Source organism: Sparus aurata, chromosome 1 (genome assembly GCF_900880675.1).
Source record: "Sparus aurata chromosome 1, fSpaAur1.1, whole genome shotgun sequence".
Lineage (NCBI taxonomy): Eukaryota > Metazoa > Chordata > Actinopteri > Spariformes > Sparidae > Sparus > Sparus aurata.
This window is the reverse complement of record NC_044187.1, coordinates 33,684,555-33,697,062: the sequence shown is the minus strand read 5'-3', so window position 1 is coordinate 33,697,062 and position 12,508 is coordinate 33,684,555. Positions and strand designations below refer to the sequence as shown.

At 43.1% G+C, this 12,508-nt stretch overlaps 2 protein-coding genes across 2 annotated transcripts; one reads left to right on the top strand and one right to left on the bottom strand.

Annotated features, from left to right (window-relative positions):
• Positions 1 to 2,998: 2,998 nt before the first annotated feature.
• On the top strand, positions 2,999 to 7,183 carry c1h17orf67 (chromosome 1 C17orf67 homolog). Its single transcript, XM_030396857.1, has 4 exons — positions 2,999 to 3,155; positions 4,316 to 4,416; positions 5,931 to 6,052; positions 6,882 to 7,183. The coding sequence occupies exons 1-3, from the start codon at positions 3,101 to 3,103 to the stop codon at positions 6,045 to 6,047; spliced, it is 273 nt and encodes a 90-aa protein (XP_030252717.1). The 5' UTR covers positions 2,999 to 3,100; the 3' UTR covers positions 6,048 to 6,052; positions 6,882 to 7,183.
• A 1,206-nt stretch (positions 7,184 to 8,389) lies between these two features.
• cbx8b (chromobox homolog 8b) lies at positions 8,390 to 11,804 on the bottom strand. Its single transcript, XM_030436161.1, has 5 exons — positions 11,593 to 11,804; positions 11,423 to 11,466; positions 11,124 to 11,189; positions 10,922 to 10,988; positions 8,390 to 9,996 (listed from the first exon to the last, which is right to left on the bottom strand). The coding sequence occupies exons 1-5, from the start codon at positions 11,659 to 11,661 to the stop codon at positions 9,139 to 9,141; spliced, it is 1,104 nt and encodes a 367-aa protein (XP_030292021.1). The 5' UTR covers positions 11,662 to 11,804; the 3' UTR covers positions 8,390 to 9,138.
• Between the last annotated feature and the right edge of the window lie 704 nt (positions 11,805 to 12,508).

Genomic DNA, 12,508 nt, shown 5'->3' with positions numbered 1-12,508 from the left:
ATAACTCCGTCCCACCAACAGCGTCAGCGCGCATGCGTACAAGTCTGAGCCCTCGCGCATACAAGCAGAGGAGGGAGAAGGATTCATGTCCTTTTAATCCCTTTACATAAGTCTAATGATTAGTCATACCACGCTGTGATAAAGCATACTCCATCACAAGTAAGCCTTACGTTCACAATTGTACCACAGTATGTTTACAGAAGTGTTAGACACTGAATGTATCCGACTGAAAGGATGTTTTGCTGAATGGCCCCTGTCAGTGGTGGAGGAAGTACTCACACGCTTTCATAAAGTAAAACTGATGATGCAACATTTAAAAAAAAAAATAAAATACTTCAGTAGGACTGAAATTTCTCCATTTCTAAATTAGCTTCTGTTGCTCTCTGTTAGCAGAGAGCAGAGAGGCCCTGAGATGCAGCACTTGAGAGGGTGCATGAAGGCAACTGAGAGAGGCGCGTTACAATCCCCTCACATATGGCAACAACAAAAAGTGACCGATGCATGTCAATCGCTACAAATTACTACACAGAGCCCATTTAAGTAAAAGCCTACAGTACTATTAGGATAAGATCATTTTTCATTGATCCCCCAAAGTGGAAATGTGGGTGCTACAGCAGCACAAAGACAGAATTAGTAGCTAAAGTATAAATACATAAAGTAATTATATTCGTAATGTATATTTTGCTTATAATATGTTTGTTTCTATAATGTCATACGGTTTATTGGATTGTGTATTAGTAAATATCTAGGTATTGATATGGAAATTTACTAGTATCAAAAAAATCATAACAATGTCCCGATGACTGGTGTATTATTTTATATTACATTATTAGATTGTTAAAAGAGACGCATCAGTGCATGAGCAGAATTTCAATGCAATCGTATGATTAATGGGAAAGGAATAGAAGACAGATGTGAAGTCCTACGCAAATCCCAACTCATCATTTCACTTAAGTGGAAGTGCTAACAATTCATAGACATCTGAACCTGTGATAGGGGGCCCTAGATGCCTTTTGAAGTTTATTTTATGGTTTTTAATTTTACATTTTACATACAAGAAATCGTCCTGTACAACTGTCAGATACATCAAATTACAATACTTCGCTCTAAAATGTAATGGGGTATAAGTTTAAAATAGCAGAAAAATTCTCAGGTAAAGTACAAACTTTCCGTTACTTCAGAATTGTAATCACAGTACTTTAGTAAATATACCATTTAATGCATCATTTGACTTGGCTAACAGCCACAGCTACAGTACAAAGTGTTCTGTGACGACAACAAAAAGCGATTTCCTGTTTGCCTGATGACATTTAAGCGCACAAGAAATATAACACCATTTTCATTTCACTTTTTCTATCATCTCTGATACCGAGCGCCTGACGTGAGTACTGTCGCTCCTCAGCACGCATGCGCGCTGCGCTCATTGTGGGTTTAGAGCGTGTTAGATAATCACATAGAGAGAGAAAGGGCTCTTTATGCCCCAGGAATTAATCAAACAGTATCAAGTAAAGTAAAGTCCGCACGGTGCTGGAGACACAAGGGTAATGCACAGGGAGCAGCCAGAAGCGGTAGCGGAAACGATGACGCACAATGACGTCGTCCCTTGGACGTCACTGGCAGTGCTCCAATCCAGCAGTGAAATGATAGATAAAAGAAAAAAGAAATAATGAAGCATGAAACTTACAAAGATAGGTGAGTAAACACAACATACAAAACACACAAATGACCTTGATTTCTGATTTAGATGTAGATATTCTAAGAGATAAAGTCTTATTAGTGGGAAATGTAGTCACTGTGTGAGCAGAGGACAGTGCAAAGGAAATAACACATAAAACACAATCGAACAACTAGCAACCATGATGTAGAATATGACAGACAAAATAAACTGACTCATGAATAAGATCGGTCCGGTCATTAATAAGCACCATGGCCATGGAACCACATGTGGTCCTGGTCCCTTTACAGCACATGATCACAAAATAAGCTCACAACAGGGGCCTGCCTTTTCAAATGACTTTATTGGTGCAAAGCCCGAAGAGAAAATAGGATATAAACAAGTAATTAAAACCAACTTATCAATCAGGCTCATAGCCTGGGGGCCCAGGACAGTTTACCCACCTCACCAAGACCTGTCAGTGTCTTCACACATCACATCACGTTCACACACCATCACCCGGATTTAAAGTATAATAATACAAACACAGAAAAGGCTCTGCCGTTTCATGAAACTTAATAGAAAGAATCCTGACTGGAAACATCACAACCTGCCATGGTTTGTGTACAGCCCAGGACAGGAAGACTGTACAGCAGGTGGTTAAAAGCTTCACTCCTCAGACTGAGACTTTATCATCAACACTCCACCATAGTTGTTTTTCTTGTTTAGTATAAACAAGATTACATCTTCGATCACATAAAAATATCTGTTCTAAAACATTCAAATACCCTGAAACATTTTATATAATACCAGACCATTTCACTGAGGTTTCATCACTCTGTTCATTGAAATGATTAAAACAGCCTCAAAGCCCCTCCAGGTTCCCAGATGACTGTCTGCGTCGCCATCTAGTGGACAGCCTCTTAACTGGCCTAAATAGATAGACGGGAGGTGCTTTCAGTTGTTGCTCCACAGCGGTTCTACAACTTTAAAGGTGTTTTATGAGTTGATATAAATTAGATTTCTACTTAAGTTAACGTATCATCACACATGGTGGTTCACTGTGAGCATCGGTGATATCCAGAGTCCAAAACAGCCACCCCGGGGTCAGCCCTGTCACCCCGATGACATCTGGCACCACAGCAGCTTCTCTCCTCAGGCTGTGAGACTCATCCACCCACCTACAATGAATTATTTTCATGTCTTATTATTGATTCATCTATTTTCTATCATGTTTGTGTGTACTACAACTATCATTTATTGTAGAATCCTGAGTGTGTTAATGATAAGTCAATGGAATGCTGGCTGTCTTCAGTAATATGAGCAGGTATGTGACAGTTAAGGGTGACGTGCAGGAGGAGGAGGAGTATTTCCCCCTTCAGCCCCTCCGGACCCTGGCCAGGACCTCAGAACAGAGAAGGCTCGGGCAGGAAAAAGGTGAAGAACATGAAGAGCCTGGTGGTGTTGTTGTTGTGCGTGGGCCTGCTGACGATCTACACAGGTAGGAAACTCTCCGGCATTCACCTGAGGGGAGCAGTGGCCTGTCACATTCAGTTATGGGGTGACCTCTGAATCAAAATAATACTTTCCTTTCCCTGGCTTCAGGTCAGTGAAGGACAGAACAGAAAGAGGATGATGTTATTTTGGATAGTTGCTTTTTTTTTAATTAAGTGCATCTTTCTTGCATATGATTTGATGCTGAATCAAGAAAGTGAAATTATGTACCGTTAGGTTTTTATTTTTCCTTTGCTCCAGCTGTTGCATTTCCATTTACAACTGACTGAATTTCAGCATGCATTCTTGCTCCGAACACAAATGAAATTGCACAGATCCTCATCCTTTTTTCTTAATGAGATAGCTGAGAATGTTTTGCCACGTCGCTGTTAGGGCCCAGGCAGCAGCAGCAGCAGCAGCAGCAGCAGCAGCAGCAGCAGCTCAGGCCTTGTGTTGACAGAGCTGGGTTCATTCACAGCAGCTCCCTCTGGCAGGAGAGGGAGAGAGAGCCAGCCTGGCTGCCTGCTGGGGTCACGTGCTGCATGGGCCGGACTCCCTGGGGAGTGAGGAGGATGAATGAGCACTTTGTTACCTTTCCACCAAGTCCCCTGCCTCCCAATGCAGGCCTGGGTTAGAGAGAGGGAGACAGTGTGTGTGTGTGTGTGTGTGTGTGTGTGTGTGTGTGTGTGTGTGTGTGTGTGTGTGTGTGTGCGCACGCTCCCCCCCCCCCGGGGCTCGCGCTGGCGAATAAACAGCCTCATATGGACAAGCCAAACAGATCAGGCCAGCCACAGCTCACTAGCAGCAGATAGTGGTGAGAGGTTGATTCATGGTTCTGAACACAGCTTTCACTGAGAGGAATGTTGTGACCCAGATTAGCCCATACCCAGCCAGCAAGAAAACAGCTGTTGTGGCCATAGAAAAAACAAAATAACTCAGACTCGACTCGGAGAGGACGGTCTTGGTTCCAGAGTCGCACAGATAGAGGAAGTCAAAACGGAGGAAACTGCTAACACACTCACATCTACGTGGCTACAACAGTCTTCTCTCTGTGCTGTTTATCAGTGTATTGATTCTTGTGTCTGCCAGTACCAGTAGGAAAAAAAATGGATGTGTGTGTCACAAGACATCAGAGTAAACATTTCATCACCTTTCTCCCTGGCTCAGATGCCAACCCTATCATCAAGGAGAGCTTCGCTAAGCAGCTGCTCCGAAGCAAGAGGCAGGAGCGACCACTGAAGGCTGGCCACCCCGATGAGCCAATGAGGGTAAGGTTCATTCAGAGCAAAGAGCACAGATAGGTTATAGACACACGGATTGACTAATGACTATCGATCACGCTGAGGTCTGTAGCTGTGGGGTAACACCATTTTAACCTTATTCAGTATTGATAAGCACTATATGAACAATGAATTCTAACTGTGATGCAGCACTGTGTTCCTCACATGAAGCGTCCATTACTGCTGCATTCATCATTAACGAATGCTCTATTATACACATAAAATAACTCAAAGTGTGTTAAAAAAAAATCATGTATTAAACATGTAGGCGGGTTTAAACTGTTTTAATTGTGTTCTGAACTAATGCAGCGATATCACTTAAAAAATTGAAATAAATTGAATAAATTAAATACATAGATCTTATCTATTTACGATAAATCAGCAGAACCGTTGACAAAGATTACGTTCTACTGCTTGAAAATGCTAAATAGGTTTTTTTGCGTCAGTGCCTGCTTGCTGTGGCTGCTGAGAAGGGCCCTGCAAATATAAACCAAGTACAACAGGATGACGTTACGTGGGCCCTTATTTGTGTATTTAGTCTTTAAGATTAATCACAGATTTTTTTTTTTTCTTTTTCCTTTGGAGGTGGGATGAAATTCCTACCTAAAAACTACAAAGCGCACCTTGCAACTTGGCGTAACATGAACCAGACAAAGACAATTGAACCAATAATATCACTGATAAATAGATAGAAACATAAATAGATGATAAATAGATCATCACAAAAAGATAAGTCATCAGAGATCTTGTGCATAAAAGTCCTCTGATAGATACTTTATACATATATAAGTTATCATTTAAATCCTGATTTCAAATCAGTTAGATGTCAGCCATGTAACACAGGCATTGTGGAGGGAATTTTCTAAATTGTATGGTAACATAACCTCCTCTTTCATAACAGAGTCTTGTTGACTTGCTGTAGAAATCCTTCACTGCAAAACTTTAGAGTGTCTTCCAAACAATTAGAAGTAAAACTATGTTTTTAATAAATGTATACAAATCTGTCTGTAGGCAATCACAATCTGAATCACCCCATTCAGTTTTGCACCGCAGGACATACTGTTGTACCTTCAGCCGCCGTCACTGTCCTTTCTGAACACCTACACTGACCTGCAGAACCTGAGTGCAGGATCCATAAAGTGCATCTCTCCCTCCGTGCATTCGTGCGCTGTGCCGCTTTCACTGCATCCATTCCCCGTTGTGCAGGCCTAAATATGTTTCCCCCGGTTGTTTAGATCCACTCATATCTGTAATTTCGCTTTGAGCTGTCATATGCTGATTGTGGTGCTGATTGTAGTGTAACACAGTCATTTAAAGCAGAGAATGAAACAGCTTTGAGTCACTCCTCTGGCTCAGTGAAACCCCTCACACATTCAGATTCACTTGTGCAAATGTTGGCAGCAAGCCATACATTTATCAGCTTTCCTGTGTTGCTTCTTTTTTTTTTTTTTTAAATGTATTTTTCACCTCCACTTATTTGACCTCATTACTCCCCCATGCAGGAGCACATGCTTCACATGCAGGCTCTGGATCAGCGGGCCCAGGAGACCAACATGGAGAACTGGCTGAACCCCCACTGCCCCCCTCGCTGTGACAGGAACTACGGATACCCCGTCTGATGATGGTGAAGACAAAAAGTCACCACAAGTCTCCACTTTCATTGCAAAACCCCAAATGCACCATGAATGCAACCCTCTGCACATAAAAAAAATCCCCATAATCTGAATCTAATCCTTTCTTTTTCAGAATGACACAGACATTTGGAATGACAGACTGCTTATCAGTTCACAGCTGATCACACCTCTTTACATTTTTAGAAGGACACAAACGGTCGCTGCTACAGGGCCTCAGTAAAGTTCATCTCAAACTGAATTTGAACCTTGCCTTTTTTTTCGCCTTCGCACTTTGAGCTACGTCTTTTGATGTTGGTATTTTCTCATGGCCAGCCTGTTATTTCTCTTCCTGTTTTCTGTGATCTTATCGCATCAGCACAGCAGGAAACCTCAGAAACCTGCCAAACACTTTCAGAGTCAGGCTCATGTAATGTCATATATATTCTTATCACTGTCAGGAGTCTCATTCAGCTCCTCTCAAACCCAAACTGGTCTAAAATCAACTGTTTTTATATTCCCAACAGACACTAGCAGTAAGACATCTATCTCACATGTCCACGCTTCCTGTTTAAGTAGAAAAAGAAGAGATGCCGTGAAAACAACAGGGCGACCCAGGGATTATTTCAAACCTTGAATATTAGCTTTTGGAACGTTACACAGTCACGCCTCATTTTAGAATGTACATTAATAAAACATTCAGAATCCCACATTGGTCTTGTTTAGACTGTCACTCTGTCACACTTTCTCCGCCTATTGTGAATGATGCTGAAATGTATCACACGTGTAACATCCAGATAACGCCAGAGTTTGAACCGCTTTTCCCTGCTTTTATCTTCACAGTAAAGGACCAGGAGGGACAGCACGGACTGAACAACAGCAACAATGAAACATCTTGAAGAAAAAAAAAATGTCTTTCTTAATTTCTTTCTTTCTTTCTTTCTTTCCCTAAATGTGACCATGTGAAGACGGTTGAATAAACGGTCACGCATATAATCTCACTGTACCACAGCTGTGAAGTTGAGCCTGCAATTCTCAGTATTTCTGCATTTATTTTCCCGACTGTGCATCGTGTGTCGTCACAGAGTGGAATGTATTGACAGTGCGTATAATCCCGAATAAATCCAAAATGCATGAGTGCTCAATGGTTGTGTTTATCTCATTACTGCAAGAGGAGGAGGAGTGACACAGACCCACAGCCCTCAGTCCCTTTCTGGTTTATATCGAGTCAGTGCAGCTGATATTTGCACAGGATGACGTTCCGCGTGAACCCGCTGGCGATCAGCTAGAAACAGAAAACCATCTCTATTTTTACCATTTTTGTGCGGTTAGATTTTAATCAGTGACACTCTGTGATATCCTGTTACCCGGGCAAAGAGAACAGGGTCAGATGTGTAACCAGGTGGACTCACACGCAGTTAATGATTTAATCCGGTGAACGTCATGTTGATCCTGTGCGCTCATCAGCCGCAGCTTGGCCGGAGGTTAATAGGCTGCATGCAGTATGTGGATGGATCCGCTTTGAGGCCGATCACACACGTACAGCTTGATTTACGGTTAAATATGGCGGCCACTGCACAGAGCGTCAGACTGCAGTCAGGCCTGTTCACGCAAGACCCGGTTAGAAAAAACAAGCTTTAATAATAAACGAAGGCTGTTCTAAAAGATGTCCCATCGTACAGACTGTGCGGCTCTGGTAAAAATTCGATAGGCCTGTATTAAAGTGTCGCTTATTCTCAAATGATAGAAATTGGATTAAAAAAAAAAAATAGACTAAAACAGAATCCAGCCGTCGGGGCCTATAAGAATGACAAGCTGCATTTTTTTTTAATGTCATTTATTCAGATGACTGGATTTAATGAGCCTGTAGAAAGCGGACCTGAGGAGCACGGCGCATGTTCAAATTAAATCCTCCCAGCAGGTCTGTGGGCTTAATGAACAATGTGCGCTGTTTTTTCTTAAAAAAAAAAAAAAAAAAAAACTTCAAGCAGAAATGAATGTAGGCCTGCTGCGAAAAGGCTTCTTATGGATCATTTAGCTTCAACATTTTCTTTCGCGCCTGAGGCCTTCACCTTTTACCGTCTCACAGCTCAAATCACTGGTAGTTTGTAGGAATTTAAAATAAACCGTTTTCCCCGTGCAACAGAAATTGAAGCCGTTAAAAATATGTGAGAAATAAGAAAAATGGCCCCTAAAGATTTAGGTGGTACGTATGGCACGCTGACTGCAACATGTTTTCATCAATTATTTAATTCCCATGATTTCATTCATGGCTTTCCTTCAGAAAAGATTTAAAACGGGTCCGGCCCGACGTGCAGTGCCAAAGAACACAAAACACGACAGCAACGAAATGAGAAAATTCAAAGGATTTATTGAAAAGCGTCTAAAAAGCAATTTAACACCAACTCTTTAATTATTACATTAAAGCTTCATGAAGGTTTTCTATGAAAATGTAAAATATACTATGTTAATGGAAAAATGTAGTTATATGCACAGAGTGTCCCTGTTGAATTTATTCATTTATCTTACAATTTGAAATGTTAGACATTACAAAAACTCCCGACGTGGACTCGGTCTCTGAACACAACACAAACGGATTATTTCTTTAATACTTTTGAATTCAAAGTGCTTGAGTCAATTTTTAAATATCAGCCCTGTTGAATTGAACAGGGTATATTCAGTCTAATTGGTTCAAATTATAGTGGAAATATTCAATCCACAGACTGAGTTTAATATCTATCCCTTGCCTTGCTTCTCATGATTTACTGACATGAGCTGAGGCTGGAAGATATGAGAGTGAAAAAATACATTCTAGTTAGTTACAGTTGCAAAACAAGAAAATTCACAAACTCTGTACAGAAAGTAGCCTGCTGCCGCAAAGGAAACAACTTATTCATGTTTAACCAATGCAACTTGTGAAATTGACTTCATTTGATTTGGTCAATACATTAAACAGATGTTCAACTTTATAATATATACACATATGCACAATATGTAATTTGTTTTTATACATTACATACAAAAACTGCTTTGCCTAACAATCACACTATAACATATAAACTTCAGAGAAAGCAAAGCATGGCGCAAAGAAATCAGTCAATCATCTTTTGCCTTTGAAGAAGCCTTTAGAAGTGCTGCTCTCCTTGATGGTGACGGTCAGGAAGTTGGTGGTCACGTCTGTCACCAGGACCTTCTCCACGTTGCCGAGGGAGGGCCTCCACGTCACTTCGTCCAAGTCGACATCGAGCCTGGTAGGGGACGGCCTGTCCAAGAAGTAAGGCTTTTCCATCTGTGGCAGCTCTGCGGGGCGGCTCTGGCTCTGGCTCATTTTGGACTGGTGCTTGAAGTGTGGAGGTGCCAGGTAGCTGGAGCTGTCCTTAGTCCTGTGAGTGTCCGTGTCTGTTCTGTGTGGGTGCAGGCTGCGCTCTGAGTAGAACTGCTTGTAGGAGCTTCCACCGGAGAGTCCCCGGTTGTGTGTGTGGTGATGGTGGTGATGGTGGTGGTGTTTATGACCGTGGTACTCTGGATGTCTGTGTGATACTTTGACAAGCCTCATCTCCTCACCCCCCTGGAGCTTAGCCAGTTTGTGAGGGATGTGGCTCACCTGCTCCTCTACTCTCCTCTTGTGGGGCTCGGAGACCACAGGGCCACCGCCGCTGTCCTTGAAGCGGGGCTTCGGCTTCGGGCCTCTTTTTTTGGGTACATGGATGAGTCCTCCTGGACCGGTTTGCTGAAGGGAAGTCTGCTGAAGCTCACGCGTGCACAGTTCTGGCGGCCGGACACGGACACTTTCTCCGCGATTGACAGTACTTGGTGGGAAGATGGTGGGAACAACGGCTCTCAGGCCCTCTCTGGCCCTGGGGGTGACAATGGGCTCTGGCGTTGGGTAGGTGATGTGCATCCCTCGGACCGCCTCGCTCCTGAATTCATAGGACTTGGCTTTGACTTTAGCCTGAGCCTATTGGAAGGTAAGAAAATTATTATTAAAATCTGTGTAATAAAAACAACAGTACTGCATTAAAATTTCTCATTTCTCAGTCGTCATAACAGGCCTTGAAGTGTCTTCGTAAGAAAAAAAAAACAGTGACAGTGAAGCAGCTAGCACTGCACAAGGAACCTGAAAGTGAAGCAGCTTAATTGGCTAAATTAACTTTATCATTCACACATGTGCAAACTGTAAAATACGCAAATATCTTTTAAAAAAAAATTAACTATAACTGTTTCAATTACAGCCCACACACAGATATTACACATGATGCATCCAACATTTTAAACATGTGACTGAATCTGTAGTAGGAGTTGCAAACATATACAAAAAGGCTGCTGCATCAACATCTACAACAACAAACTGTTTCAGGCAGGCCACCGTATTTGTTTAGCGCAATCCCACAACCCAATTTATGACAACAGGCCTGTCAACGGAGATCCCGGTATTTAGTTCAAGATTAACTGTCGGTCATTAAGCAATTTTCACGGTCGGCTGTCCTGAAAAAGCTGAAACCTCTCTCCGACTGCATCAGGATACGACGCTTTGCTAAACCGATCTCATTCACGTAGGGGAATTCGATGACAAACTTATTACTTAAAAAACGGATTATATTAAAGGGTTAAAGAATTTGAGGTCGCTTCAATGGCAGCTTATAAACAAGAGTGACTGTTTGTTGAGGCGATCCAACTCGGCTTTATTAGCCTACACGCGCCGCCAACTAATTGTTGCGCTGTTTTAAATATGCCCAATTAGCATCATTTCAGAGAACAGAGAACATCAGAGAACAGCTGAGACACCAGAGTACACATGGTTTACACAGTGTGTACATCTGACCTGACAACACTGTCGCGTGCAACTCTTTACAAAAAAGGCTGAACAACGCTGCAAAATGTACCTTAAGCAGAAATGTCTTGGGTTTCGGTCCCCTCTTTTTGGGCCCATAGAGCTCCCGCTCACGCTCCCTGTGAACAAAAAACACAGTGACATACACCCATTTAGAGTGTCATGGGAGCAAAGTGCGCCGAGGACAGTGTATATTTATTGGACATGTGAACGTTCGCTGGCTCTGCCCATAAAGGCCAGCCCAGACATCTTACCTCTGCTCAAAAGCGGCAAACAGGCGCGAGTCCAAGATATTTTCCTCCGGCTCCCAAGTGCTGTATCTGTGAATTAAAACACGAAGTTAGGTGGAGGAAGCGAACGCTGACACACAGTATGTGGATGGCCAAACAGCGTTAGCCCGCGAGCTAAAATCTCCATCGTGCTATACACCTCAGTTTTAATCCGGCTGTCTCGCTAGCTTTGGCGAGCTAACGACAGCCCCAACCGAGGCAGCGCAGCACAGCACAGCCGCGGGTTGAAAACATGCAAGAGGCACAATGTAGCAGGGACTTACTTGGGAGACCAGCCCTTCCATTTCACAAGGTATTCAATCCGACCCTGCGTGCCATCAGAAACAAACAGAAATTCATTAGCTTGCAGGGCAACAGTACTATAAGAGTGCGGTGTTGGTGCGTGATAATCAACGCTTTGGGAGAAAAGAGGCACGTTACATCTCATGCTTACCTTCCTTATCCTCCGTTTGATGATAGACTCGGCAGCGAACACCCTCTCCCCGACGGCAGACAGCTCCATGTTTACTCCAGTGCTACCTACCGTTAGCTCGGTGGACGCTAACGTTAGCAGAGCAGATATTTTTCTCCAGTCCCAGCCACTCTGAATTCCCGACAGACCATAATACTCCCGAACGAATGGACGTCAGCGCAATTTTTTACAGCGTTGCTAGGGAACCGCAGTCGGTGGAACCTCGATGAGAACGCCCATTGGTCGAGCCGTTGCTACGTGCTCGGGTTGCTAAGTGAGGGGAGGAGCGTGCGCCTGTGTGAATTCTTTCGGGGGGGAAATGGTGGCTTTTTTACCCGCGCGGCGGGTGAATCATTTCGCGCAAGTTATGCGAGATATTCAAAAATGCACGTGGTACAGAAAGTAGTGTGGTTAAATGCACGCGACAGTGTCGTCCAGCAAATAGGAAAAGCAGGAAATGATAAGGCTGTTGGATTCATGCGACAGCGCGAGCAACTGTTTGAGAAAGCTCTCATTTTCGTTCAGTCTATCCGGCGACGCATCTATTAGCTAATGCAGTAAAGTCTCTCGGCAGAGCTCATTGTCGGACTGTTAGTCCATTAGCACACAGGCAGTATGGGTGAAGTCGTTATAAATGTATCGGCTGTCCGCATTAAATTCGTTGGTGCTGCTGTCTCAGGCCGACAAAAAGGACCAGTGCACCTCTGCCAAACAAAACCAAAAGCTATTTGTGTTCATATTACTTCATCTTAACACCCTGTGGCCTTTAATTTTTAAGACAACGTTTGAAGACACGGGCTATTTATTTAACGCCTATATTTACGGCCGTTTGAAACACCTCCGCGTTGGGCTACACATTTAAATCAAAGGCTGTCATCCATGTTAAACACAGATGAGG